The sequence below is a fragment of the Triturus cristatus genome, chromosome 9, assembly GCF_964204655.1.
Source record: "Triturus cristatus chromosome 9, aTriCri1.1, whole genome shotgun sequence".
In the NCBI taxonomy this organism is placed as follows: Eukaryota; Metazoa; Chordata; class Amphibia; order Caudata; family Salamandridae; genus Triturus; species Triturus cristatus.
In genome coordinates, this window is record NC_140592.1 from 1,232,603,516 (window position 1) to 1,232,629,316 (window position 25,801).

The 25,801-nt window shown below is 44.1% G+C and overlaps 1 protein-coding gene across 8 annotated transcripts in view; it reads left to right on the top strand.

Moving 5' to 3' along the window:
* The window catches only part of RASGRP1 (RAS guanyl releasing protein 1), a 326,343-nt gene that overhangs the window by 233,827 nt on the left and 66,715 nt on the right, over positions 1 to 25,801 (top strand). For 7 of the 8 annotated variants that reach the window (XR_014968959.1, XR_014968958.1, XR_014968960.1 and 4 more), the window contains exons 3-5: positions 3,099 to 3,204; positions 11,122 to 11,184; positions 18,635 to 18,766. Coding sequence is in view for 4 of the 8 variants with exons in the window: in XM_085627323.1 (XP_085483449.1) it covers positions 3,099 to 3,204; positions 11,122 to 11,184; positions 18,635 to 18,766 (301 nt within the window). In the remaining 4 variants the exon portion in view is untranslated. Of the gene's footprint in view, positions 1 to 3,098; positions 3,205 to 10,945; positions 11,017 to 11,112; positions 11,185 to 18,634; positions 18,767 to 25,801 lie in introns of those variants that run through there. The other variant, XM_085627324.1, reaches the window with a different exon arrangement.

Consider the following 25,801-nt stretch of genomic DNA (forward strand, 5'->3'; position numbering starts at 1 on the left):
CAGTCGGGGTGCAGACAGGCTTGCCTTAGGCACCCCTTTGGTACGCCAGCAGCGCATCCACGCTTTGGCTCGTTTTGAGTAGGCCGAGAACATCCCCCAAGCCAAACAACTAGCGTGCTGCTTGCCTCAAAATGGCGGTTCTAAATGGCACGAGGCGAGTCTTCCTGTGCCTGAAAGGGAGTACCCCTTAAATGAGTACACCATTTAATAAAGTGCCAAACGTTATTCTTAGCCCCAGACAAGCAGCTCTCAACACCCAAAGGGCTAAAAGAAGACGAGCAGTGATCTCTCTGGCAGATTGCAAGTCGGTGCCAAAGAGAAACTGTTATGATTCAGTCATTTTTGCGGTGCGCAGCTACAAGTCTCTGAGCTGTAAGAGATGAGGCCTGATTACTTCGGCTATGTTATCTTTTTAAATTGATGGTGTTCCAGATATTCACTCAGCAGATTCACACTGACTGATTGACTGATGAGAGATCAATTGGACTATATCAGATATCTTTTGGGTTAGGAACCTTGGGCCGTTATTTAACTATAAGTTGCCCTAATATTTCATCCCTATCCTCCTGATGAAGACCCGCCTGCAAGGGCTGATTTAACTCATGCAACAGTCAGGTCGAAACGTCGACATTGATCACCAAGCCTGGATTGAATATATAGATCATTGTGAACAGGGTGTTAGGATTGAGCTACAACCACTTCTGAACTATCGATCATTGCCTTTGAGCAGAGGATTTGCTATTACAGACAGGCATTATACATCGGCTAAATCCGAGTTACTTGAGCCACTGTTGTATCATTTAAAATATATTCTGGGACAGCGATTTTTATTATTTCCTTATTACTTTGCACATGAGCACTTTTCTGAACACTTTTCTTCACATTCTTTGGGACAACCTTGATACGAATGTCTTATTAAAATGTATGCATTATTAGAACGCTTTTGAAAATATAATTTGAATTGAACTTTTCCCAAAAATCTTACGTGTGTTCTTTTCTGTCTCTCTCTCTCTCTCTCGCACTATTCTGAAACGTGAATTAATATCGTATTTTTCCTTTGAAGCAATTGCCAGTAGGACCACACTGTTGTATGTACCATACGTTGCACAGGTCCTGTGGCTTACCTTGGGTTACCCTATTAGATTTTAATGGCTTGCCTCAAAATGGCAGCCCCAAATGGAATGAACACTTCAAACACTAGCGCAACAAGGATTGGCAAAGACAATAGGTCTGTGTTGGCTGCCAGCCTTTTGGTCTTGTCAATGCTTGCTTTCATTTGTCATGGTTTTGCAAACCTTTATTGTTAGGGAAGCTGCCAGACTCTCACCAAACAAAACAAAAGTCCAAAAGCAAAACTATTTTTGGGTCTCAAAAAGCACAAGGACAGAATGCCGTCACCCCTGTGAAGGTAGCCAATGGCTGAAGTGGGCTGGATGGTTGCCACATGGTATATGCTGTGATGGGTGGTAGAACAATTTGAATAACACCATAACAGACCAATGGATAAGGTGTGCTGGCTTGAACTCCTTATAAATAAGTATATTACACAGATAAATGTAGTACAATCAAAAGGTCTTGCTAGGACTAGATCTAAAAATGACAATTAGGGAGTACATTGGTGGAATATGGCCACAATTGACATATGTGAGTAAGTTGACCTCTGTGAGTAACTTACAATTCTCAGCTTCCCATCATGGCAGGTCAGGCAAAGCCTTTTATTAGGTTGAACCTATTAAACAAAACTTTGCTGTCTGTTGGGAGGCAGGTTGTGGCTTACCAAGAACATGAGGGGGCTTGGATCCCTGCCATTGCTTAACATTGGTTGACTTTCCTTGTCACTCTTATTTGGCTGCTTCTTATTTGTGCCCCAGCTTGGGATTCTTGTATTTGTCCCTCCCATAGAGCATTGCCTCTTTACAGTCTCATTGCCTGCTTGGCATCACTGCTTTTACGCATTACTTTTTTTATTTTGTGTGATTAGGATAAGTATTTTTTAAGCCTTCTCGCTGGTGTATGTCTCCCCCCTCTCCGTATCTGCTTTCTGTTGCCCCGACTGCTTCTCGCTGCCCCTCCCTCTTGTGCTCACCCATGTGCTTCCCCCATCCACGTGCTCTGTGTTGCTTTCTTCCAACCTCCATATTGCTCTCTCGCCTGCCCTCCCCACCAGTGACGTGACATAAGGCCCTGCAGCCCCCGCGGTGCAGGGGGCCCCATCAGCAGAAGTGTTAGGTGGTGGGACAGGGAGTGGGGCCTCCTCCGTGTACTTTGCAAGGGGGCCCCCTCAAGTTTCGTAATGCCACTGCTCCCCATTGTTGTTTCTTCATAATGTACCTCCCTGCTCCCGTTGTTTTTTGCGTCCCCACCTGTGTTGCATCGGCATAACCTTCCATCCACCCCGTTTTCTTTTGCATCCTCCCACCATCCTCCATGTTTCTATGCCGTTCCCCCAACCTCCCCTGGGTTGCTTCCGCCTCCCCTGCCCGCCCGCTTTAAAACAAAAAAAAAGTTCTGCACTTTTTATTTCGTTTTTGGTTGCAAGTGTGAGGTCACTCCGAATTGCAGTAACCAGGCGCTCTACACATTTCTAACATAACATCCAACTCGAATTGTTCAATAAAAAGACAAATCAAGCGCCCGCATCATTCTGTAGGAGTGAACATGCGCGGTGCGCGTGCCTACGGAATTACATGGGTGGCTGTTAAAGGATTTTAGGCCTCATTTACAAGCCCTTTGAGCTGCCAGTATGTCAATTTTTCCCATATTAAAAGTGATGCACCGGCGGTGCCAGGACCTTGTAAATAAGCCCCGTTGTTTTGCTGCAGAGCATAGTGGATGCTGTGCAGCATGGTTAAAAACCATTGGTAAAGCCAACAGGTTTAAAAAGCAAGACCTGTTCACTTTGTCAGTGCTTGGTTTCATTTTGGGGTCGATAAAAGGAGTTATGTGGTAATGCCATGCATTGATGACGAGCCGAGAGGTCATTCAGTTTTCAGTGCTTGCTATAATTGGTTGCTGTTACTTTTGCCATGAGAAGATGCGAGTGCGGAGGTGAAAGGTGGAGCCACTTGGATGAAGTAACCATGCCTCTTGTCTTTCAGACTCGGAGGGGAACCTGTGCCGGAGCGGGCCGCTGCTGCAGATCACCGTCACCATGCACCGCTTCCTCCTCCCGTCCACGGACCTCATGCTCCGCATCAGCTCGCTATATCCTTTGCAGAAAGACGCATGCGCCAAGGCCGCGTTCAGCTGTCCCATCCCTGCGGGGCGGAGGCCTCGGCTAGTGTTTAGGGCTGGAACAAGGCGATGCTCCTTACACTTTCATTAATCTGTCTGTTTCCTACAGTCTCCGCCCCTCCTCTCTGCGTCTTGGTCTCTTTAAGGCAAAGTCACATAGCGTGGGATCAAAAAGGCCGGATCCACGCCATGTTTTTAGGATACCCCATAACAAACGTGTGCATCCAATAAGTCGCTTTATTGCGTTTCACTGCCTCGACGAAGGCCTGGAGCCTTATCACTGCACCTGGGGTCACGTGGTCAGTTGCCGCTCCTCTTAAGAGAAGTTTTACAAACCAAAAAACGGATTAGTTGGTAGTTTTGCAGGTTTTCTTGCTCTGATACCCCCCCTCGCCCCCCCCCTTTTTTTTTTAGGAGAACGGGATGGTAAAAAATGGTTGTTTCTGTGGTGGGATCTGCGAGTTTGTTTCACGTTCATACAGCGCTTTACCGCCGCAGCTTCTTGGCACGAGAGTTGGTACACACGCCAGAAAAGAATATTAAACGGGTATGACTGGGTGAAGAGAAGGTGTTTAGCCCTTTTCTTAAGCGCAGTGAGCAAGGCTCAGGGCGGAAGAGTTTTGGTTGTTTCAGAATACCAAATGTTTAATGAAATTACAATAAGACAACAATGCATAAACAAGGGGTAAAAACATTTGAGTTCCACGGAAATGTGTATAAAATGTATGAGACCGCTAATTTAGATCTGGAACATTCAGTAAATCCTGGAACAAGTGTTGAGGAGGCTTCACCCGCTTGGAGGTTCTAAGCAGGGGCGTGGCTTCCATTGATGCAGCAGGTGCAGTGGCACCGGGGCCTAGCGGCTTCAGGGGCCTGATTACTGCTGTATTTCAAACAGCAGCCGAGGGTGCACTGGGGCACACGACAGACCGGCTGTGCTGGTCCCAAATAGACAATAGGATAAACAATAAACATCTGAGTTTTCTCTTAGGTCGCTGCTGAAATACCTCTTTAAAAAGCTTGAAAATTTGACTAAGAGTTTCAGGGGCACACTGTGGGGGAAATTACTACCTCTGCTAAGGGAGGGTTCAAACTCTGCCACAGTGTGTTTCTGTTTTGTTTTTTATTTTGTATATGACAAAAATCTCAATAAAAATCTTAATGAAATTTTAAAAAAAAGAAACTCTGCCACATCTGGAGTTTTTCATCACTTTGAAAGCGTCTGCATCTGTATTGGAGGAACATCACGTGACAAGTGGTCTGTTCCCACGTATAGCTGTGCAGTACATAGCAAACAAAACAGCTCTCGGGGGAACGGGTTGAAAGAGGCGGCTGTGCTGTTCAAGGGTCCTCCTCTTCGGTACAAGAGCATCGCAGCGCGTGAGGGCTCGCGACGCGCCCCGATCAGAGCCACGCGCATCTCGCTGTGGTAAACAAGCGCAGGGCATTATTATTGACGGGCTGGGAGCAAAAACAGGCTTTATATAGAACTGAGCTATGGAAACCGGTGCAGACGTGTGTGAATGCATGTATAACAATACGTATATATTTATAAAGTACTTAAATGTGTGTCTATAACGTGTTTGTGTTTTGAAGAGAAAAAAAACCATGTGTTTAACTCATTTATGTGTGTCCATAAACATTTATAAACATTTATAAAAGTATATGTTTAAACCATACATGTAGTGCGTGTTTAGTGCGCACCAATAGTAAACGTGTATGCCTGTGCTGGTTGTGTGCATAAGATAATTCATTTCATAGCCATCATCTTTCAACGTTGGACCAGGACCAGCTCTTAGTTTCTGAAGGACGATGGGTCTCTGCCGCAGCAGAGCTCATTCACTGGACGTCCAGGAAGGCCTCCGTGGGATGCGTTAGGACCTCTCAGCATCTTAAATATGTCCTCTTGATGGTCCACATCTTGAAGATGCACCGTATCTTGACAATGCCCATCTGATGCACAGCGTGATGCAGGTGCCCACCCCGGAACATCACATCTTGGGTTTGCCTGCCAGCACCACCATCTTGTGTAGATGCCCTTCTAATAGAATGCATATTAAGGATGCCCCCCAGAAGCACTGCCTCTTGAAGAGAGCCACCTGAGGCACCGCATCTTCCAGATGCCCACTTGGTGCACTGCTTCGTGAAGATGCCCAACTGAAGTACCAGATCTTTAGCATGCCCACCAGAAGCACTGCGCCTTCATACTGCGCTTCTGCTGCTGTGTATCTTCAAAGATGTCCACCCAGAAAGTCCACTACTTCTTGGTGGTACCCACCCAAATTACTGCATCTTCTATCTGATTGATGCACTGCATCTTGTAGAGGACCACGAGAGCATTATATCTTGAGGATGCTCCTCTACCACCAGATCATGTAGATGCTCATCTGATGCACTGTATCTACAAGATTCTATCTGACTAATGCAACGCATCTCACAGATAACCACCAGCGCTTCGCATCTTGAGGATGCTCCTCTACCACCAGATCATGTAGATGCTCATCTGATGCACTGTATCTACAAGATCCTATCTGACTAATGCTCTGCATCTTGCAGATGACCACCATTTGCTCCTCTGTACCACCAGATCATGTAGACGCTCGTCTGCTGCACTGTATCTTCAAGATGCCTGTCTACCTAATGCACTGCATCTTGTAGAGGACCACCAGAGATATGGCATCTTGAGGATGCTCCTCTACCACCAGATCATGTAGACGCTCATCTGCTGCGCTGTATCCTCAAGATCCTATCAGACTAATGCAACGCATCTCACAGATAACCACCAGCGCTTCGCATCTTGAGGATGCTCCTCTACCACCAGATCATGTAGATGCTCAGCTGATGCACTGTATCTTCATGATCCTATCTGACTAATGCTCTGCATCTCACAGATAACCACCAGCGCTTCGCATCTTGAGGAAGATCCTCTAACACCAGATCATGTAGCTGCTCATCTGATGTACTGTATCTTCATGATCCTATCTGACTAATGCAACGCATCTCACAGATAACCACCAGCGCTTGGCATCTTGAGGATGCTCCTCTACCCCCAGATCATGTAGATGCTCATCTGCTGCACTGTATCCTCAAGATCCTGTCTGACTAATGCACTGCATCTTGTAGAGGACCACCAGAGGTATCCCATCTTGAGGATGCTCCTCTACCACCAGATCATGTAGATGCTCATCAGATGCACTGTATCTTCATGATCCTTTCTGACTAATGCTCTGCATCTTGTAGAGGAACACCAGAGGCATGGCATCTTGAGGATGCTCCTCTGTACAGCCAGATCATGTAGATGCTCATCTGATGCACTGTATCTTCATGATCCTATCTGACTAATGCTCTGCATCTTGTAGATGACCACCAGAGGCATGGCATCTTGAGGATGCTCCTCTGTACAGCCAGATCATGTAGATGCTCATTTGCTGCACTGTATCCTCAAGATCCTATCAGACTAATGCAACGCATCTCACAGATAACCACCAGCGATTGGCATTTTGAGGATGCTCCTCTACCACCAGATCATGTAGCTGCGCTCTGACGCACTGCATCTTAATTATGCCCACCAGCAGCAGCACATCTTAAAGATACCTGTACCAGTCACCTTGTAGATGCTCCTGTGATGCAAATCATCTTGAAGGGGGGCAAAAGAAATACCACACGTTAAAGATGTCCACTTGAAGCACCACAGCTTGTAGATTCCCATATCCCATATTATGCACGATATCTTGAAGGTGCTTTCCTGACCCACAATATCTAGCAGGCAACCGCACGCAGAATCCTATCTCGTAGATATTTATGTAAACCACCACGTTTTAAGGATTATCATGTGAAGCAGCACAACTGGAAGGGGCCAGCCAAATCATCGCCTCTTCTATATGGACATTTCGATCACTCCGTCTGTCTTCAAAGCGACACCTAGTGCAAAGCATCCTAAAGACGCTCACCTGACGCTCCCCTCTTTGTGATGCCCACCTGAAGAAGCCCCCTTATTTTGAATCTTCCACAACTTTGAGGGGATCACCTGAACCACCTTTTAATAAATATGCCTTGTTGAAACATGCATCCCAAGATTACCCCCTGAAGCCCCACGGCTTGTAGATTCCTACCGGAGGAGCAACATTTATGTTGACGTTGCCTACCTCAAACATCATACTGTGAAGACGCTGCCACAAAGCACTTGAAATGCCTCTTTTCAGAAATGCTCAATGAGGCACTGACACTGTATTTTCAAGATGATCCTTCTGGAGTGCCTAAACTCCCTCTTCTAGAACACGCCCCCTAAAATGGTGCATCTAGAAGATGCCCAGCGGAACGGACACATTTTAAATCTATATGGCTAGCAGAACCACTGAGTTGTTAGCCAGCTCTGTGGAGTTGGGCAAGCTTTGAATAACCCCAGTACTCAACCAACAGGTGTGTCTGTACTTTTGGTCCGTCTGTGGGACTCATTGCGAAGAAGCCATGAGTTAGTTCGCTGTTTGCGCCCAAACGGCATATTGTTGATTTGTTATTGTTTGTTGGTTTATTGGAGAACTGTATTCTTCTGTGGCTTAAAGCTAGTGTTTTACTTCTCTTCCTCTACATAGTTGATGTGCTGCCCGCATAGACGTGTTTTTTACCTAGCAATGACAGTGTTCGTGTCTATGCACAGTGACGTCACCTACAACACCCATCTGGACCTACTTGGCTTGGGTCTTCTGTCGTTCGCTTTGACACCATACACATTGTTGTCTTTTTCACCTGCTTATATTTATCTTATATTTATTTGTGAGTTTTATTTAGGACTGTGCCTCTCTTCACGGCAATGTCGGAGCCCTGCTGTACTGAATTAATAGCTCAAGCTTGTAGAGTAGGGGTCGAATCGTCGTTTGAGCTTGGCTCTTATCAGATAGTCCTCCCTCTGCACCATCCATGCTGTGGATTAGACAAAGGCTATTGCGATTAGTTTGGTTTCTAGGAGTTTTCTGAAGTACAGGTAGTTGGTCTCCGCCCTCAAGTTTGGGTTCCGAGTTTGGGCCTTCGTCTTCTAGGATCTGCCTGCCCTGTATTTCTTCCTCTTGCAGTTTGTCATGTAATCTGAAGCAGTGTGGCTCGCCGGAGAGTCCTGGGTGGGATGTAGCTGGTTGGGGAAGAAGATCCACCGGGCGGCATGCTGCCTAGGTTCTCAAAAGCATGGTTGAAGATCAGTGTCCTGCTGACCTCATCCCCCACATTCTTTCCCTTCACCTCTTTGTACACGAAGAGAATGGTAATGCAATGCGGACTGTGTATTTTGTATTGCCAGCGCATTTTCTGCTGGCAGGAAGGATTTATATTGCCTACAATCAAATTTTTGTTTGGCCAACTGCCTACCCTTTAATCGGGTCTTCCTGGAAATCAAATGAACATCTTGTGGTCCAGCATTAGACTCCCTTTGTGTTTTCTCCACCTTGCTACTATTCATATCTGTTGAGTATTTAAGATGGCGACAGCCAGACTCCATTATTAGGCCGCCATGCTTGTCTAATGAACCTGGTCCTTCTCTTAGCAGGCATGCAAGCTTCTAGGCACGTCAGGACAGGTATATAGCTCTTTGAGTAAGAGATCCAGACTTCAGGTGATTTTACCTCACCTACGTGATCTCAAGCAGACACCAGCCCGGGGTGCACAGCAGCCCTCTGACCCTGTGGACATTCTCTTCCTTGACTGTAGAGAACTTGAAGCTGGAACAGCAAGTAGGGTACTGGGGTCCCACTTTTACTCACCAAAGGCAGACCGGAGATGTGGATCCACTATCTGTATCTGAAATAGTGCGTGGTAGTTTTTTCTTTCAAGTGTCCTTTCCTCGCTGTTCTCCAGACACAGCCTTTGTGTATAGTGATCAGGGCCAGACTGAGACAGAGAATAGTCTCAGGCATGAAGTAAAAGGTGATCATAAATAACAAAAGAGGGAGTGAAGAGGGAACTCGTCCACGCGGACACAGGGAGTGGATTCGATCTCCCCAACTACAATTTATAAACAAGTAGAATCCACCCACACAAGAGAGACAAAGAACGGAAAAAAGGTCTAGGGATGGATGTGTTTCCTACAATGGTGGGAAGCACATTGTGTTCTTTAAATACCCCTCACACACCAAAAGGGCCCTTGGTGTCATGCTTCATCATAGGGGTCTTCGTGTCCCTCTACGGAATGCGGTGTGCTACTAACCAGCGAATACGCGGGAGCACTGATGTAATCACTGTGTAGTGTGAGAGGGTTGTGAGCAGTAGGGTCAGGAGTGGATGGTGAGTGAGTTATCAAAAAATACCTGGCAAATGAGGAGTAAAAAGAATTTTAATATACCTCCATGCTGGTATTGTTAAAAACAGTGAGGTGGAGGTTTGATGTATTAATGTACACAACCTCCTGCGTGTGTCAACATGTTTCGAAGCCTCAAGCTTCTTCTTCAGGACGGATACACAGATCCCTACCCTACTCACATGCGACAGTCTAATACCGTCTATACATAAGGAATATTATGTGTAGAATTAATGTATGAATGTTGCCAAATATGCCTATTATGGTCAATTGGACTGGTACAAAGGTAATACCTTAAAGGTCAATCTGAAAAAGAACACAAAAGTACAAATGGAACATTAGGTGAGTGAAATCACTCAGGACTTGAAGATCGTGACCTGTAAAGGTGAATATACAGTGTCTGAACGTAACCATGAGCGTATCAGTGCCAGTGCAGTGCCTTGAATTGTGATCAACTTTAGTTTGCTTGAATAAACTTAACCCTTTCGATGCTTGTGACGGAGCGGTTACGTCATGCGCGTCGGTCGCGCTGTGCACATGACGGAACCGCTCAGTCACGACCCGCCGGCGCAAGAACCTTTCAGCACAGCGCGGTAATCCGCGCCGCGCTGAAGGGGTTAAACATCCATCTAAAAATCTAAAAAGTACATTCCAGTGCCAGAGCTGGTGGGCCAATACTTGGCTAATGTTTTTTTCTTTCTATTCTTTATCCTTTTGTTTAACCGACTCAGTGTGTTGAAACTATATTTTCTGGTTTCATTAATTTAAAGGCAATGGTACTTTTTCTTCACACCACTAAGAATCATATTTTCCTAACACGTTCATAAAAACTAAAAGGGGTTCCTTCACTTTTTCTAAGTACACTTGCATGCCAGGAAACACAGATACTCTTAATATTATAGGAGAGTGCTGCATTTTTGTCACTTAAAATGTTTATTACAAGTATACGTCTGACACGTTTAGGGTGCATGTTTCCCTTGTTTTTGTCCTTTTCATGGCATATGCTTACTATACTCTTTTATACAAAAATATTAACCATTTCCCAGCTTACCTTGGTTGGACCTATTGGCTTTGTCAATGGTAGTTTTCTTGCTTGTGTCAAATACATATTGTTATGATTCTCGTGTACAGGCAATTTATTAAGGGGCTTGGTCCATGCTTTAGTCAGGTAGAAAAATAAAGAAATACTCATACACTTAAAACTTTAAAGAAGTTCATCTTCTTAACACAGATAGCCATATTCCTGAACCCTAACCTGTTCTGTAGGCTGGTTTGCAGTTTTTGAGCCCCACGTCCACTGCTTGGTCTTTTAAATGTAAAACCACACCAGGCACATTCCTTTATCCATTCTTTTGTGTCCTTCTACCCATCTCTCTCACAGTGTAATTGAAGTACTTCGACAGCATATGGTGTACAAACAGACAAGTAGGCTCTTCGCATATAAGGAGGATGTATGGTTCTAGGCTTCACGTGTAGTCCATCTAGCTGCATCAACTGAGGTGAGATTGACGTCGGGTAGCTTCCCATCACCAGTGTGGCTAGACAGCTGACATCATCCCTGTGCGCCATGGCTTTACCTTCCCTTTCCTTAACAGACACCGCACATACGAGGAGGCGTCGGAGAAGAAGCTGCCCTCCCGCTGCCTGAAGATATGCTACTTCGTCAGGTAGGTCCTTTATTTCTCTTTATTATGCGTGTGTATTACTTGATATTTATCTTGTTATGTTTGTGTATTATCTCTTTATTTGTTGTCTTGTGTGTGTGTATCTCTTGATATTTCTCTTGTTGTGTGTGTATCTCTTGATATTTCTCTTTGCTATGTATGTGTATTATCTCTTGATATTTCTATTGTTGTGTGCATCTTTTGGTATGTCTCTTTGTTATGTGTATCATCTTGATATTTCTCTTTATGTGTATTTCTTGAAATTTCTCTTTGCTATGTGTGTGTATTATCTCTTGCTATTTCTCTTGTTATGTGTGTGTATATCTCTTGATATTTCTCTTTGTTATGTGTATCTCTTGATATTTCTCTTGTGTGTGTATCTCTTGATATTTCTTTTTGCATTGTGTATCTCTTGATATTTCTCTTTGCTATGTATGTGTATTACATCTTGATATTTATATTGTTGTGTACATCTCTTGGTATTTCTCTTGTTATGTGTGTATATATCTCTTGCTATTTCTCTTTGTTATGTGTATCATCTTGATATTTCTCTTTATGTGTATTTCTTGAAATTTCTCTTTGCTATGTGTGTGTATTATCTCTTGCTATTTCTCTTGTTATGTGTGTGTGTATCTCTTGATATTTCTCTTGTGTGTGTATCTCTTGATATTTCTCTTGTGTGTATCTCTTGATATTTCTCTTTGCTATGTAGGTGTATTATCTCTTGATATTTATATTGTTGTGTACATCTCTTGGTATTTCTCTTGTTATGTGTGTATATATCTCTTGCTATTTCTCTTTGTTATGTGTATCATCTTGATATTTCTCTTTATGTGTATTTATTGAAATTTCTCTTTGCTATGTGTGTGTATTATCTCTTGCTATTTCTCTTGTTATGTGTGTGTGTATCTCTTGATATTTCTTTTTGCATTGTGTATCTCTTGATATTTCTCTTTGCTATGTATGTGTATTATCTCTTGCTATTTCTATTGTTGTGTACATCTCTTGGTATTTCTCCTGTTATGTGTGTATATATCTCTTGCTATTTCTCTTTGCTATGTGTATTTCTTGATATTTCTCTTTGTTGTGTGTATCTCTTGATATTTCTCTTTGTTGTGTGTATCTCTTGATATTTCTCTTTGTTGTGTGTATCTCTTGATATTTCTCTTTGTTGTGTGTATCTCTTGATATTTCTCTTTGTTGTGTGTATCTCTTGATATTTCTCTTTGTTGTGTGTATCTCTTGATATTTCTCTTTGTTGTGTGTATCTCTTGATATTTCTCTTTGTTATGTGTGTGTAATTCTTGATATTTCTTTTAATATGTGCGTTTGTGCACTTTTCATTATGGTGAGCACGGCAGGTATGTGCCCCGAGCTGGAGCTGCTGTTGGACATCACACATCAGCCATGGGTAATTCCACAGACCATGTGTAAGATCACATTCCCTATGGGGACGATGCACATCTGTTGTAGTAACACATACTGTCTGTAATATCACAGACCCTCTAAGACACCACATGCTTTGTGCAATTCCACAGATCGTCTGAAACGTTGCAGACGCCTCTCTTTGACACCACTGTCTTTGACTCCATACGTCTTTTCTAACGTCACCGACTACACTTTATGATATCACATACCATCTGTAACTCCAGGGGCGTGACATCACAGATGCCCTATGACTGCTCAACCTCTCTAAATCCACAGGCCATCTGTAGCACCACACTCCCTCTGATGTCACAACTCCTCTTCGACATTAAAGTGCTTCCACAGATCCCTTGTAACGGTGGATTCTCCTTGAACTCCACAGACCCTCTGTGGAATCTCCACTCTTCGCAAACAATAACGACCGCTGAAATGTGAGCATCATTCTGTGCCTGCAGACTTTCCCCACCAACAGACCATCTATATGACAGACCCTCTGTAACATAGCTGACTACTGGCAGATGGCTTCTAATGCCACAGACTAGCTGTATCATCTAATCATAGGCCTTCTGCAATGTTGCAGACCCTTGGACCCTGCTCAGGCTGTCTGCATGATGTTGTTTAACGTATTTAAACTGATCTAATGCATTATTTTTGCAACTGTATAAGTACATTTTACATTTAGACAGTCGGAGGAAGATATAAAAAGTTAATTATGTCGTTTTTAGTATACTTTTATTTCAAGTGCTCTGGGGCGACAGAAACAGCTGTGATGACATAGCGCCTGCGTAGGATAAGTGAGCGTGTGAAGAAAAAATGCTATTCTGTACAGTGTCACATCACTGAATTCATAATAGGACGATCTTAAGTAGAAGAGCGTCACGCGCCAAAGCTCACAGCTTTACTAATTTTGGGATCAACAAATTCACTATTGGATCGCAAGCTTTAAAACATGTACAGACAAAGCCAAGAGGTATGACTTTGGGAAGTAATTGATGTACATCATCCGTTTAATGCAGGAAAACAAACTCCCAGCTGGTGTGCAGGCACACTATACAGCGCTCCCTAAACTCCTGCCATATGCACGAGATCTTCTAGGGCATAGTCTCCCGATACCATACACCTTAAGAAAAGGGGTCGTTCCCACTGAGCCGACATGGTACCTGCACCCTTCCAGTGCCATGACGCTCCATGAACTGGACATGCTTCCTCACGAATACTTATAGGTTAACAACTGGGACATAATCTCATCCCACTGGACACCAGCATTTGCTCTGCAACCATTTAGGTATAGCAGGGCCCTCACCCTGATGATGACCTTAGAATCCAGTGCCCATGAGTCGAAACACATCAACATTTCAACAAGGAGGACCTGTGCATCGGTTCCCATTGACTAGAATCAGCAGTGAATTACGTTAGAGCCCTGAAACTATGCTTCTGTATTGGGCATGTTGTACCCATTGATGGTGGCCTGCCCATTTAAATTGTCCTCCATGACCCAGGCCATTTTTTTTCTAGATCATTTATCAAAACTGATAACAATACAATCCACAGGGTCCTTATTATCTTAGAAAATATACTACTTAGCACAGGCGGCTTTTTTCCAGAGGAGAGGTGGGAACACACACACAACAAAGTGCCTTATGTATTTTAGGTCTCGCCTAGGCAGCACTTGCGCTGTCTCTTCGAGACATGCTGTATCTAGGGTATGGGCTTGTTATTTTAATGCATTTAATTGTTTAATATTTATTGGTGATAAGAATAGCTGTGTTTACACATCGCTCAGTGTAATTCAGTCTTGTGTTGAAATGTTTTATGAAACATAAAGTAATCACTCGAGATAAAGAAAGGTGATTGATTCCCATTTTCAGACGTGTCTTTGCTGTGTTCTTATACTGAATTAAGAATAGAAGTGTATGGTAATGGACTGCGTTGTTTTCGTTTTGGGCGAACTCTAATCACTACACTGTGTGTTCATGGGTTTGATGCCGCAGGCACACGAACAGAGTGAGCTGCATCATGCTCTCGCCTCATATTGACGTGCAGATGACCCAGAATTTGTCATCAATAATAAATACAGACAAACAGTTTTGATTGAGACATGAAGTGTATCAATTCTGTGAGACATTCAAGGTCTTAGCTTGCAGCATCTCAGTATCATGACATTTTCAGTGTTGTCATACATTCCGGAAGCAGCTTTAGGTGTCCAAACTCTATGACTTCAGGAGTCAAACCACTAAACTGAACGAGTGAGGGTTGCAGTGTAACACTCTTCCTGCCAGTTGCCAAAGCAAGTTTCCTGCTTCAATGCACTGATACTTCCATGAAATAAGAAAACTATGGAAAATCATTCCCATTCGCACGTGTCATATTTATCACTCCACATATGAAAGAAAGGGTAGCCTGCACAACTAGCCACTCTGGCCATAGAACATTCCCGGAGACTGGGCTAAGAGTACCTGAAGGTGAGGTTTTGATATTTTGTGTTTTTTGGCAGACGTATCCCAAGTGTGCCCCTTTCCGTGAAGCACATGTGTGGAGTTGGAGTGTATCTTCCTCTCATATGTCTCCTAGCGATATCAACTTATTTTTGTCTGCCAGGTCATTCTCTATTCCTGGAATATGTTCGGGTAGGAGATTCATTCATTTTCATAGCATCCAGACAAGTGTCTCCCATGCTATTTTTGGCAGGCGAAGGGAGACTGTCCCTCTCTGCTTCTGCAAGTAATACATCCTCATCATCGTATTGTCGGAGATCTTGATTCACACATACAGTGTCTTGATGATGTTTTACGTACAGAAGCAGGAGGCTCGTTCACGTGAGCTTCTCAACTCTATGTGAAATGCATGTATTGCAATGGTCCCCGGCAGCCAAAAAACTTCAAAGGTTCAGCCTGCCATATGACTGTGCTTGTTCCTATGCTATAGCTTGTGCAGAATCCTGGTCGGTACCAGTTCTAGATCTGCCAAGACCCAGCCATTTCTGACCATTCCAGCGAGGTCCACTCCTAAAGCGGCCTCATGGGAAACAGTGGCATGCAGAAGGCCATCCCGGCTGGCAGTTAAATGACCTTCCTCACTGTCGGTGGTTGTCATGGCTTGTGTGTCTCTTGCCACTGTAAAATTTGTAGTTTCTCCTAAAATATTTTTTACCTTTTGTAGTTGCCGATGAAATTTTAGTTTCGACTGTAGAGCAGACGTTTGGGTTGCTTGATCAGAGCCCGACAATGATGAAAAGTCTTCCTCTTTACCAGAAAGTACAAGAGCTGTGGATTCACATTTCAGGCTTGAAGGCCTCCAAGCACAGACATTTCTGGACACCTCGAGAGCAGGCTAGATCGTGATAGGGAGCAGAATGAACTAATAATGGTTGCCACGTACCATTGGAGGTCCTGCCGGTGTCCACCATGCATTAGTATGTGGATTTATGCATCCTGGAGGTCAAGGGGCGCATGAAGAAGCCCTCTTACGCTAACAGTATGACATCTTAGAATGTCGTCCTCTTTCAATATAGAATTGGAGCATACCTGTTGAGCCGCCTGAGGGCCAAAATCTGTCAAAGTGTTCTATCCTTTTTTAAATTAGAAAATAGATGGAGTAGAACACATCTTGCCTCTCTGAAAAAGGCGCTTGTTTATGCTGACATTGCACAATAATGATGAGACATCCTCTCATAGGCGAGGTAAGTGATCGTGGTTGGTGTTAAATTTGCATGGTGGGTGGTGACGTGGTAACTGCTCGCACTCAATTCTGAGAATGCCATGATGGTAGCTAGCACCCACTTATCTGAGGTTATTTTTTCCCATTTAAGAGGGAAAAACCTAAATGTTCCCAGGACCGGTCTTGTTCAAAGACACCCCGAGCTTCATGGGATCAGGACCTGAGGGACCTGAGAGCCAAATTCCACGTCAACTGGGCTGTGACTCTCTACACTCCAGGTACCCTACCCGAATATCTGAATCTGCCCCTCCCAAACCATGCAAAGCATACACCGAAGAGAATTGCACTTTGGCCTTATTCCCCTAAGGTGCTGTTGGTATGGTTGCAAGGATGGTGAAGGTACCACGTGATGCAGATGGTGGGAACAAATAGAAAAGTCCTTAATACATGTGATCTGCATCTGCAAAGCTCTAAAACCACTGAGGTGCCGTTGGCTTCGGACGATATTTCGAACTCTCAATGTGAGGACGTGTTGGGCAGCTGCCTTAACTTGCCTAAGAGGAGAATCATGGCAGCTATCCGGGCGTTTCCTTAAATGTATTAAACCAGGGGTCGGTAATGTACAATGCTTTTACTTTGGTAGTCTTTTTCGCACTGGCACCTTGACCACTGAGGCCGCACCCTACTGGCTTGGAGCACTTATGACCAGTGGGTGTCAAATTGCTGAATCAGAGATAATGTCCTGATCGTGGAGTGGCCATAACCTGCCGCAACTGGTTATTTTGAAATGCATATGATTGTTTTTATATGGGTAGTTGTTTATATCCACCGAGCACTTTGACTCCTAGGGTCGCACGCAATCTAGCACGGAGCACTTGTAATTAGCTGCCCCCATGAATAATGTTCTGTGTGAGGTGCAGTTGAACGGGCTCTGTCGTACTTTTTGGGATGGAGCATTAGCGACTCCAAAAGGGGACTTCAAACTTTTTTCCTTCCCTTTTCAAAACAGTTTTTTATCCATGTTTTATCATTGTTATATGTTGAGATGTAATGATTTTAATTAATCGAGATGTAATGATTTTAATCAGTCGAGTCGAGATGTAATGATTTTGATTAATCGAGTCGAGATGTAATGATTTTAATTAATCGAACATCAATAAACTTCAAACTCAAAGAGAAGGGTATTGGAATGATTACTTTATGCTGAAGAAACCTCAGTTTAGAGATCCTCTTGGAATTCCATATAACCCAAAAGGCACACGTTTGTGGCCTTTCGGTTCAGCTTTGTGTTTTCTTTCTACGCACCCAGTCCTATCTGATGCAGCCGAGGTATCTTTTACCGCCCTCAGCCCGGTCTTCCACTGGCAGATAGTGGATGGCTCTTTCACTTCTGCTTACAGTTTCCAGTAGACAGACATCTTCCTCTTTTTCTACCTGCAGAGTTACATTGTGATGAAAAGCAGTGGATTGAAACGCCTCATGATACGCAGATGTTGCGCCTGCTGCAGAAGGTCACATTGGGGATGACTCAATCCTTACTCAAGTGGGGAATCCACCTGGTACTTTTTCTGAGCATCACCCTCTTACCTGCCCTTTTACTTTACTCGTTTCTGGTTTCCCTCATCTTGGTCTCCATCAGCAGATAGTACCATACGTTGTGAAGGTGGTGACAGATCCCTCAATTCTCTACAAGTAGAAGGTACAGCATCTTCTCGGGACGCTTTTTGGTGAAATCGCCACCTTAGTAATATTTTAACACAAATGTTTAAAGAACAAAAAAAAATCCTTGAAAAACCCCATAAACTTGGCTTTGGTATGGGGCAAGGATTGGCGTGCACTTGCCATACAAACTTCAAACCTACTGTGCCAAGGCGCGGACAGAAGCATCTGAAGAAGGGATGCCACACAACAAATGGCGGCTTCTATCTTCTGTAGCATCCTTCTGTCAGTGCTTGCTCCCGCGTGCTACCGGGCTCGTTTCAGTTGTTTAAAAGTCCCTCATGCATTCCAGAAGGGGCGGAAGGACACACTCACACAGCCAATAGAAAAACAGTGAAGCTAAAATATTCCAGTGTACTGATCCAAGATGTGATTGACAATGTCTCAAGCTAATGGCTGAAGAAGTAAAGAGGCCTTACCCAAAGCCCCTTAAAGTCAGTATAGAATGCAATATGTTTGCCATGAATGAGGCAAGCACTATAGAACACAAACCTAAAAAAGAAGTGACTGCCCACCAGGTGGGGTCATTGGGGTGGTCAGGCATTTCCAGCCAAGGCCAGCAGGCTGGACAATTGAAAGAAGTGACATTTTTGGATGTTATACATGGTCTTTTGAATGACTGATTTAATGAAAAGGTGTGATCTCACGGCAGGTACTGGATGACCGACTTTTGGCTCATGTTCAAAACGGATGCTGCTCTGAGAGAGACGATGGAGAAATTCAAGGACCTGGTGAAGGCTCGTGACGAGACGATGAGCCAACACCTTATTGACACCTCCCAAATGTAAGTTTGTTAAATTGTTCTTTAAGCAGCGGCCACACCTGCTGCTACCTTTCCAGTTTATTCTGTCTCCTGTTCACATCCGTCTCCTGGGCTACAAAGGGGAGATTTCAGTAAAAAGTGGGAAACACAGAGCTCATTTTCTTTTAATTCTTATTTTTATATCATGAAAATTATTTTTCCTGGTCCTTTTCTTGTACTTTTGCTGTATCTTGTGCCGGGACACCTAGTGGGTACGGCCTCCCTGTTTCTTATGTTGAAGAACTGGAGATGGCGCTCACAATATGATACAAATGTGGCCATATTGTATATGAAGATGACAAATCATGTCCATTCACTTTTCTATTTGGACACACTGGAGTTGGGTGGTGCTGTTGGGAGTAAGGCATAGTTTGACGGTGTTGGCAATAAGAGTTTTTGTGGGGTCTGATGGTTTTGGGCTTTAGGAGGTGTGGGTATGATGCGCGTGGTCACATGTGTGAGGGGGGTTTTGGGCTCTCATATTTCCTGTTTTGGCTCACAAGCCCCTTATTGGCTGTTTAAACATTTCCCATATGTTAACAGGAACCTGTGTGTGGGGGTCGGCCTCAATGTAATGCATATTTAGTGTCTGTTGGGGGGTCTCCCATTTTTAACCTCTTGCGTTCTAACTTCCATATACGTTGGCCCCGGTAGAAGCATGTTAGCCAACCACTAGGATCCAGGAATTCAGGTTCACTATCCATTAAAAAAGATTTTTAATGACACACGTCACACACAGACGCAAGTCAATATGTGTTGATTGCATTTCGAGTCCTGCCTGGAACATTAAAACACCCTCTTGCAGCAAAAAATCTAAAGGAAAGACAACTGTTTTCTGTATATACGTTATGTATGAGATTAGAAATAATAATGTGTGGTGATGGAGTGCACTTTATAGTCCCTTGTGCAATGCAAGCATTTCAAAGGAGGCGGAAGGATACACCACAATAGCCAATAGCATGAGGTGAGAGAAGGATACTCCCCTGGGTCCAGCCAAAGCCCACTCTAGATATAGATTAAAGAACTGATAACAGTAAGTCGTGCAGACAGCTGCACAGCCGAGCAAGACCTAACACAGAGGTTTCAGAGCTCACCAGAAACTGAAACCTGGGGTGTGACAAGAGAGCCCAGGTGCACTTGAAACGCAGTAAGCAGCGTTAAGCTCCGTTTGCCCTCTGGCTCACCTCGCTGCCATCTCCTAAATGGCAAACTCGGCGTTTGGAAGTCACAGTGCATAGGAGGGCGTGTGCACAGAATGCCAGTGTGCCGCCCTGCCCCACACACTACTGCGACAGTATGTATCCCTTATACCCAGCACCTCGCACACAATAATGGAGTATACAAGCAAGAACATTGAAATCATTCAGGATCCAGTGATCCTTTACACCAGTCCTTGTCTTAAGGAAAGCAAGAGAAACAATCATTGGCAAAGTCAATAGGTTGGGCCCATACTTTTTGGCAATGCTGTATAGCATCAGTAAAAAGGAAAATAGTTTTTGCCAAAACTGTGCAGCATTGACCGAAAAAAAAGAAAGGAAAAAAAAGACTTGATGCATCATTCAGTAAGTACGCACATTCTTCACCACGCATGCGCATACCTACTGAATGACGCATGCACCACTTTATTTATTTTTTATTCACCAATCCAAGATGTCGACGCCACTTGGCCTGGTAAATAAGAGCTTTATTTTGAATTACGCTAAAGAACAATTCTGGAAGTGGAGTGGCACAGCAACAAATGGAAGAAGTGTAAAAAATTAAAAGACCCCTGCAGTGGTCAGGGGAGTGGTAGAATAAGGCTGCACGGGTAGTAGAAGGGAACAAGTCAGTCAATCCAAAAGATAGTATAAAGGCTGTGCTCCAGGGGAAGGACCAACAAGAAGAGGGAGGCAAGCCATCGAATAAGAAGCAAGCACATCAGAGTTGGCTGTAAAGCCAGCCAATGGAAGCAGTGGGCGGTGCTAAGCTCACTGTGGGCTCTTGCTTAGCCCACAATACGCTTTTGCCTCTAACAGCTAAAAGCTTTCTGGGAGGTGAGACCTTAACAAACGTTTAATACCCAAGTAGTCATTTGTGTTTCATGTGTCCAATGGGGTAGGAAAGAGAGAGAGGGATCGGTCAAGCCAGTCTACGCAAGAATATAGAACATGAGGACAGAAAAATCTTGTAGGGTCCGCGGAAGGGAGATAGAGAGCTCACTGGTGTAGGAGGGAATGGGAAAAAGAGAGAGAGAGAGAAAGAGAGAGACAGAAAGGAAGTCCATCTAGGAAGATCGAGTAAAGAGAGAGAGAGAGTGTGTGTATGTGGGAAGAGAGGAACACCAAAGAGGGTAGAACGTTGTAAAAGAGAGATAGGAAGTTGATTTATGGGTAATTTGAAGGAGAGCGAAAAAGAGATAGGAAATCAGTAAGAGGGAAAAGAGGTACAGGAATAGAGTAAGAGAACCATAATTAGAGAGACAGGGACAATATAGTGGGAGAGAAAAAGAGGGCCAGAGAGAGATAATTTGGGCCCTAAGGAAGAAAGGGAGACAGTCTGTGTAGGGAAATGGAAATAAGAGATAGATGGGGCATATTTTAAGAGGAAATGTAAAGCAGAAAGGAGGAAGGAGAGAACTGGAGCAAGGTTGGGAAGCAGCTCTAGGGCAGAGCTCAGAAAGAGGGGAGTGGCACTGAACGGACTGAATGTTGGACCTCAAGGGGTGTGTGAGGGCTGTACCTCAAGGGCTGTGTGAGGGCTGTACCTCAAGGGCTATGTGAGGGCTGTAGAGTGGAGGGCTGAGGCGTCAGCAGCTGCAAGCTGGCCAGGTGAGCGAGGCAGAACGAGTGTAAACAGACGCCTCTAGGGCGGTGCGACCGGTGCGACTGCACCGGGTGCTGGCTTTCTGGGGGCGCCGAGTTTGCAAGTTTATTATGTTTTTCAAGCACTTGCTGCAGCGATCCTTTCCTCTGGCAATGACCAGGCCTCACAAAAATGTCAAGATAACTCCTGTGATTAATTATCTTCCTGGAGAGAGATCAGCGTTTTGTATAGTTGAGGTTTTGACTTATGTGATGTTAGTGCACAGGGTTAGTATGCCTGCTGCAAAGATGTACCAGGTAGATTACAGAGTGCGATTGATGTAAACAGATCAGCAGGTTACTGCTTTTCAAAGAGACATCCTTTTGTTACTTGCAATGTATAACAAAGTCCCAGGGGCAGATTTACAAGCCCCTTGCGTCACTTTTCCTGTGTTAAAAATGACACAAAAGTGGTGCAAGGGTCTTGTAAATCTGCCCCCTAATATACCACAGTGAGCTATCAACTTCCGTCGTAGAACTGCATACACACTGCAAAGTATACATTAGAACATTGATTAATGTTGCAAAAAGGGTTAATTTGGCTAGAAATCGATTCTTATTATTAAAGAAAATTCTCAACTATGCTGTTTCTTTTTCGACTCTGAGTTTGTGCTTTTCCACACCAAGCACTCTAAAAATATACTGTCTACCAGTGTGGATGACATGTGACTCCTACACTTTTAGTCCTTTGGCTTATGTAACGTTTCCAATACACTGATTTACACATGTATGATTGATTGTCTTTGTGTAATGTGTGTGTGATGCAAAGTGCTCTGACACCCTACACTGGTATGAGTGGTGCTATATAACTACTTCAATGCATCTGAGAGAGTGTGGTTATGGAGACTTGGTCACTGTTAAAGGGTGCTAGTAAGAGAATCCGGGGTGGAGGTGGTCATTGGGGGGGGGGGCGCCAACAAACATTGTCACACAGGGCGCCACCAGCGCTAAAGCCGGCCCTGAGGGGGACTGTCTCCTGAACATGGATGAATTAAAAAGAAACACTACACAGGCGTCTAGTACAGGAATACTGGGGTAAACCCGGAGACCTTTCAGGGTCTGAGGTGAACCAGCGGCTGCAGGGGGTCTCTAGCTTCTATAAGTTATGCTTAAAATGAAGTTTGCTTTTAATGTGTATGGAGATGAGCGATCCGTATGTGTGATCCAACCATGAGACATGACACGTTCCGCTCTGTTTCTGTGCACCCTACCTGCTCTGAGAGACACCCAGATTAACAAACCGCATTTTAAGCGCAACAACCCTCTGGTGTATTCGGTCAAGTTTTTAGTGTCGATATATGGGTTTCTTTCCCAGCATTTCTGGGGTTTGCTCGTCGACCTTATCCCTGTTTGAATTCGCCTTTCCTGCCCCTCGTGTTCTTGGTAACATCTTAGCACAAGCGCTATATATTCTGATACTAAATCATGTGCTTTAAGGCGCTGTTCCTCAGCGATGGAAATCGACCCCCTCTGAACCACTGGTGATGTAGAGAGACAGATTTAAGGAGACCTCATTTCTTGCCCCTTCTGCCCTAGTGTACCCTAAAATGTATCATCTCGAGCAGCTCGCTTCAGCCTCATGTGCCATCATCCCTTTTGCCACTCTAGAAGCAGTACATATCAGGCTGCATACCAGCACTAGGCGCTATCTTAAAGGCGCCATCGTAAAAGCGCACTCATGCTGTTCCGCATGGAAGTGCCTGGGAGGGATTCCGTTTGCTGTGTTGTGTTTCACAAGCGTCCTCGCCTCTCTCCAGACCCATATGTTTACCATTGATAGCTCAGTGTGTTTGATGCCTGCTGCACACACCTGTGCGTTATCTGAAGGTCGCAGGCTTCAAATGCTGATTGTGCCTTTATCGCTCGAAAGCTGATAAAATGGGAACCAATAACCAAACCGATCGATAACAAACAAGAGACAACGTAGTTTGTAGTGGACACAAGGAGATGGACGACATGTGCGTAAAAGAGACGACAAGGAAATCTTTCTTACTGCTGTTTTAAATATGCAGTTTGTGGTGCATTTTAAATCTATTTCTGTATAAAAATTCCTATTCATTTTAGTAAAACAATATGTTCTGTCACTGTGTTGTCTGATAAGCTCGACCTAAAATGGAGTGAAATCTTAGAAAGAATAGGATTCTCCCTGTCCTGATGATGGTCTGCAAACCTAAGCATACTGGCCAAAACGTGTATACCAGAACAATATGTCATATAGGAACAGAACCATTAAAGGAAATTGTTAATACATTGCTTTTTTTTAATAAAGGATTCAAAAGACATCACCAAGATTGAAACCAATTAGCATTGTGTTCATTATTAAACTATCATTTGACTAACTGCTGTGCATATATTAGTTCGTTGTATGGCATTGAGCGTTGGAGCACACAAGTCACCTTTTCACTTTCACAGTTGTAAAAAGAGGGCAAATTAGCATACCTGATAAAATGCTCAAAAACCTTTAAAACAAGGTTTGTGTATATATTGGAATTCGCTGGGTATTGCACAAGTTTCTATATTTTAAAAATATAAAATCGAGCAAATATAATTTGAAAGGGGGTCACAGCAAATGCCCTGAATTGAAATACATTAGTTGATCCCTTTACGGCAAACTATATGTAAATATGTGTATTTTAGGTACCAAGACATCTAAACCAAGGTATGCCGGGTTATGTAAAGCAAACGGCAATTAAAAAAAAGTTGTCTTCTGGAAAGTATTTCTTAAAGGTCTGAGGTAGCGGTGCCTGCTCCGTGGAAGGGATGTCCTGGTGTCATGAAGCACATTTCTTTCTGCAGCAGATTGGGGGGGGGGAGGAGGCAAAGGGTACAGAGTGCACGGTATGCACAGAGGTTCACGCACTGGTGCACACGTGCCAACGTGTGACCAGACCCGGTATGACGACGTAGGTTGAAAGACCAATGCACCCTGCTGACTGGCTCCCGGCCCCATGAATGGCCCAATTTGCCAGTCTCTGTGAGAGATGGGTTAGTGCAGAAGACCCCGCCGGAAGTGGGTAGGCATTGCAGTGGAGATGACGTGCACCAGCACTGGCATTTCAGAGCAAAGCAGTGGCAGGCGTATCTATGGTGCCTTGAAATCCTCGTCGAAGCGCCTGAGGTGAAGACGAAGCAGCAGAAAACGCTGGTGCAACGGTGACACCTAGCGGCTAGCCAGAGTGTCACGATGGGCGGAAGGTTAACGGACAAAAAGTTTTGCGTAGAACCTTCAAATGTAGTCTGGCGTAGAACCTCAGTGGCCACCATTGGAACAGTTGTATTAAACATGAGAGTTGGTTATTCATATGGCGCCAAAAACATTAACAATAGAGCGAGCACAGCTTAGTTGGGTTATAACTCCGCCCTGCATGTACTGCCGGAGTGAGCAAGGACTCAACTCCTGGGAGTGCTAGTCAGTGACCCCAGGAGGAGACTAGTTTAGCGTTCCATTGTTTGTTTTCTGAGTGAGGCGCCCGAAGAGTGATGAGTGTGCACACGTGTGAGTATATGAGCTGCTGAAGCGCAGGGCACAAGTACTAAAACAAGCATTTGCAATGCAATAGATCTCGCATTTACGCGAGTTTGAGCTATTGACATTGTAAATGACAATGCCTTTTGTTTTTGTTTTCGTTTTTAAAACATAAATAAAATGCATTGTTATTTACAATGCCGATAGCTTAAACTTGCGTAAATGCGAGACCTATTGCATTGCAAATGCTTGTTTTAGATTTCCTGATAGCAACACTGACCCAGTGACACTGTTTTCTTACGACCAGAGACATTTCTCATTTTTGTAGGGAAGTGCTTCCTGGTGTTGACTACACCATCAAGCATTGAAACATTTCATGACTTTATCTCCGGGACTCTCTGTAACCAGTATACTTAGAACCTTGTCCAGTAAAACGAAACGTTTTGCTTAGTTTAAAGAAAAAATCCTTTTTCCGGGCCAGGAAATTATCAATGGCAGTACTTATTCCCTTTGTGAAAAACAGGGCAGTCATTAAAACATTTAGCTCTGCGCCTGGAGCAGGGATAAGGCAGGCAAACCAGGTTGGCAGCAAATCCAAAATGTTGGCATCAGGGCCAAAATTCCAGAAGGGACAACTGATGCATGCTTTCTAAGCGGTAACTGCGGACAGCATTTCACGGAATTGTTTCTGAACACTCCTGCATTGTTTTT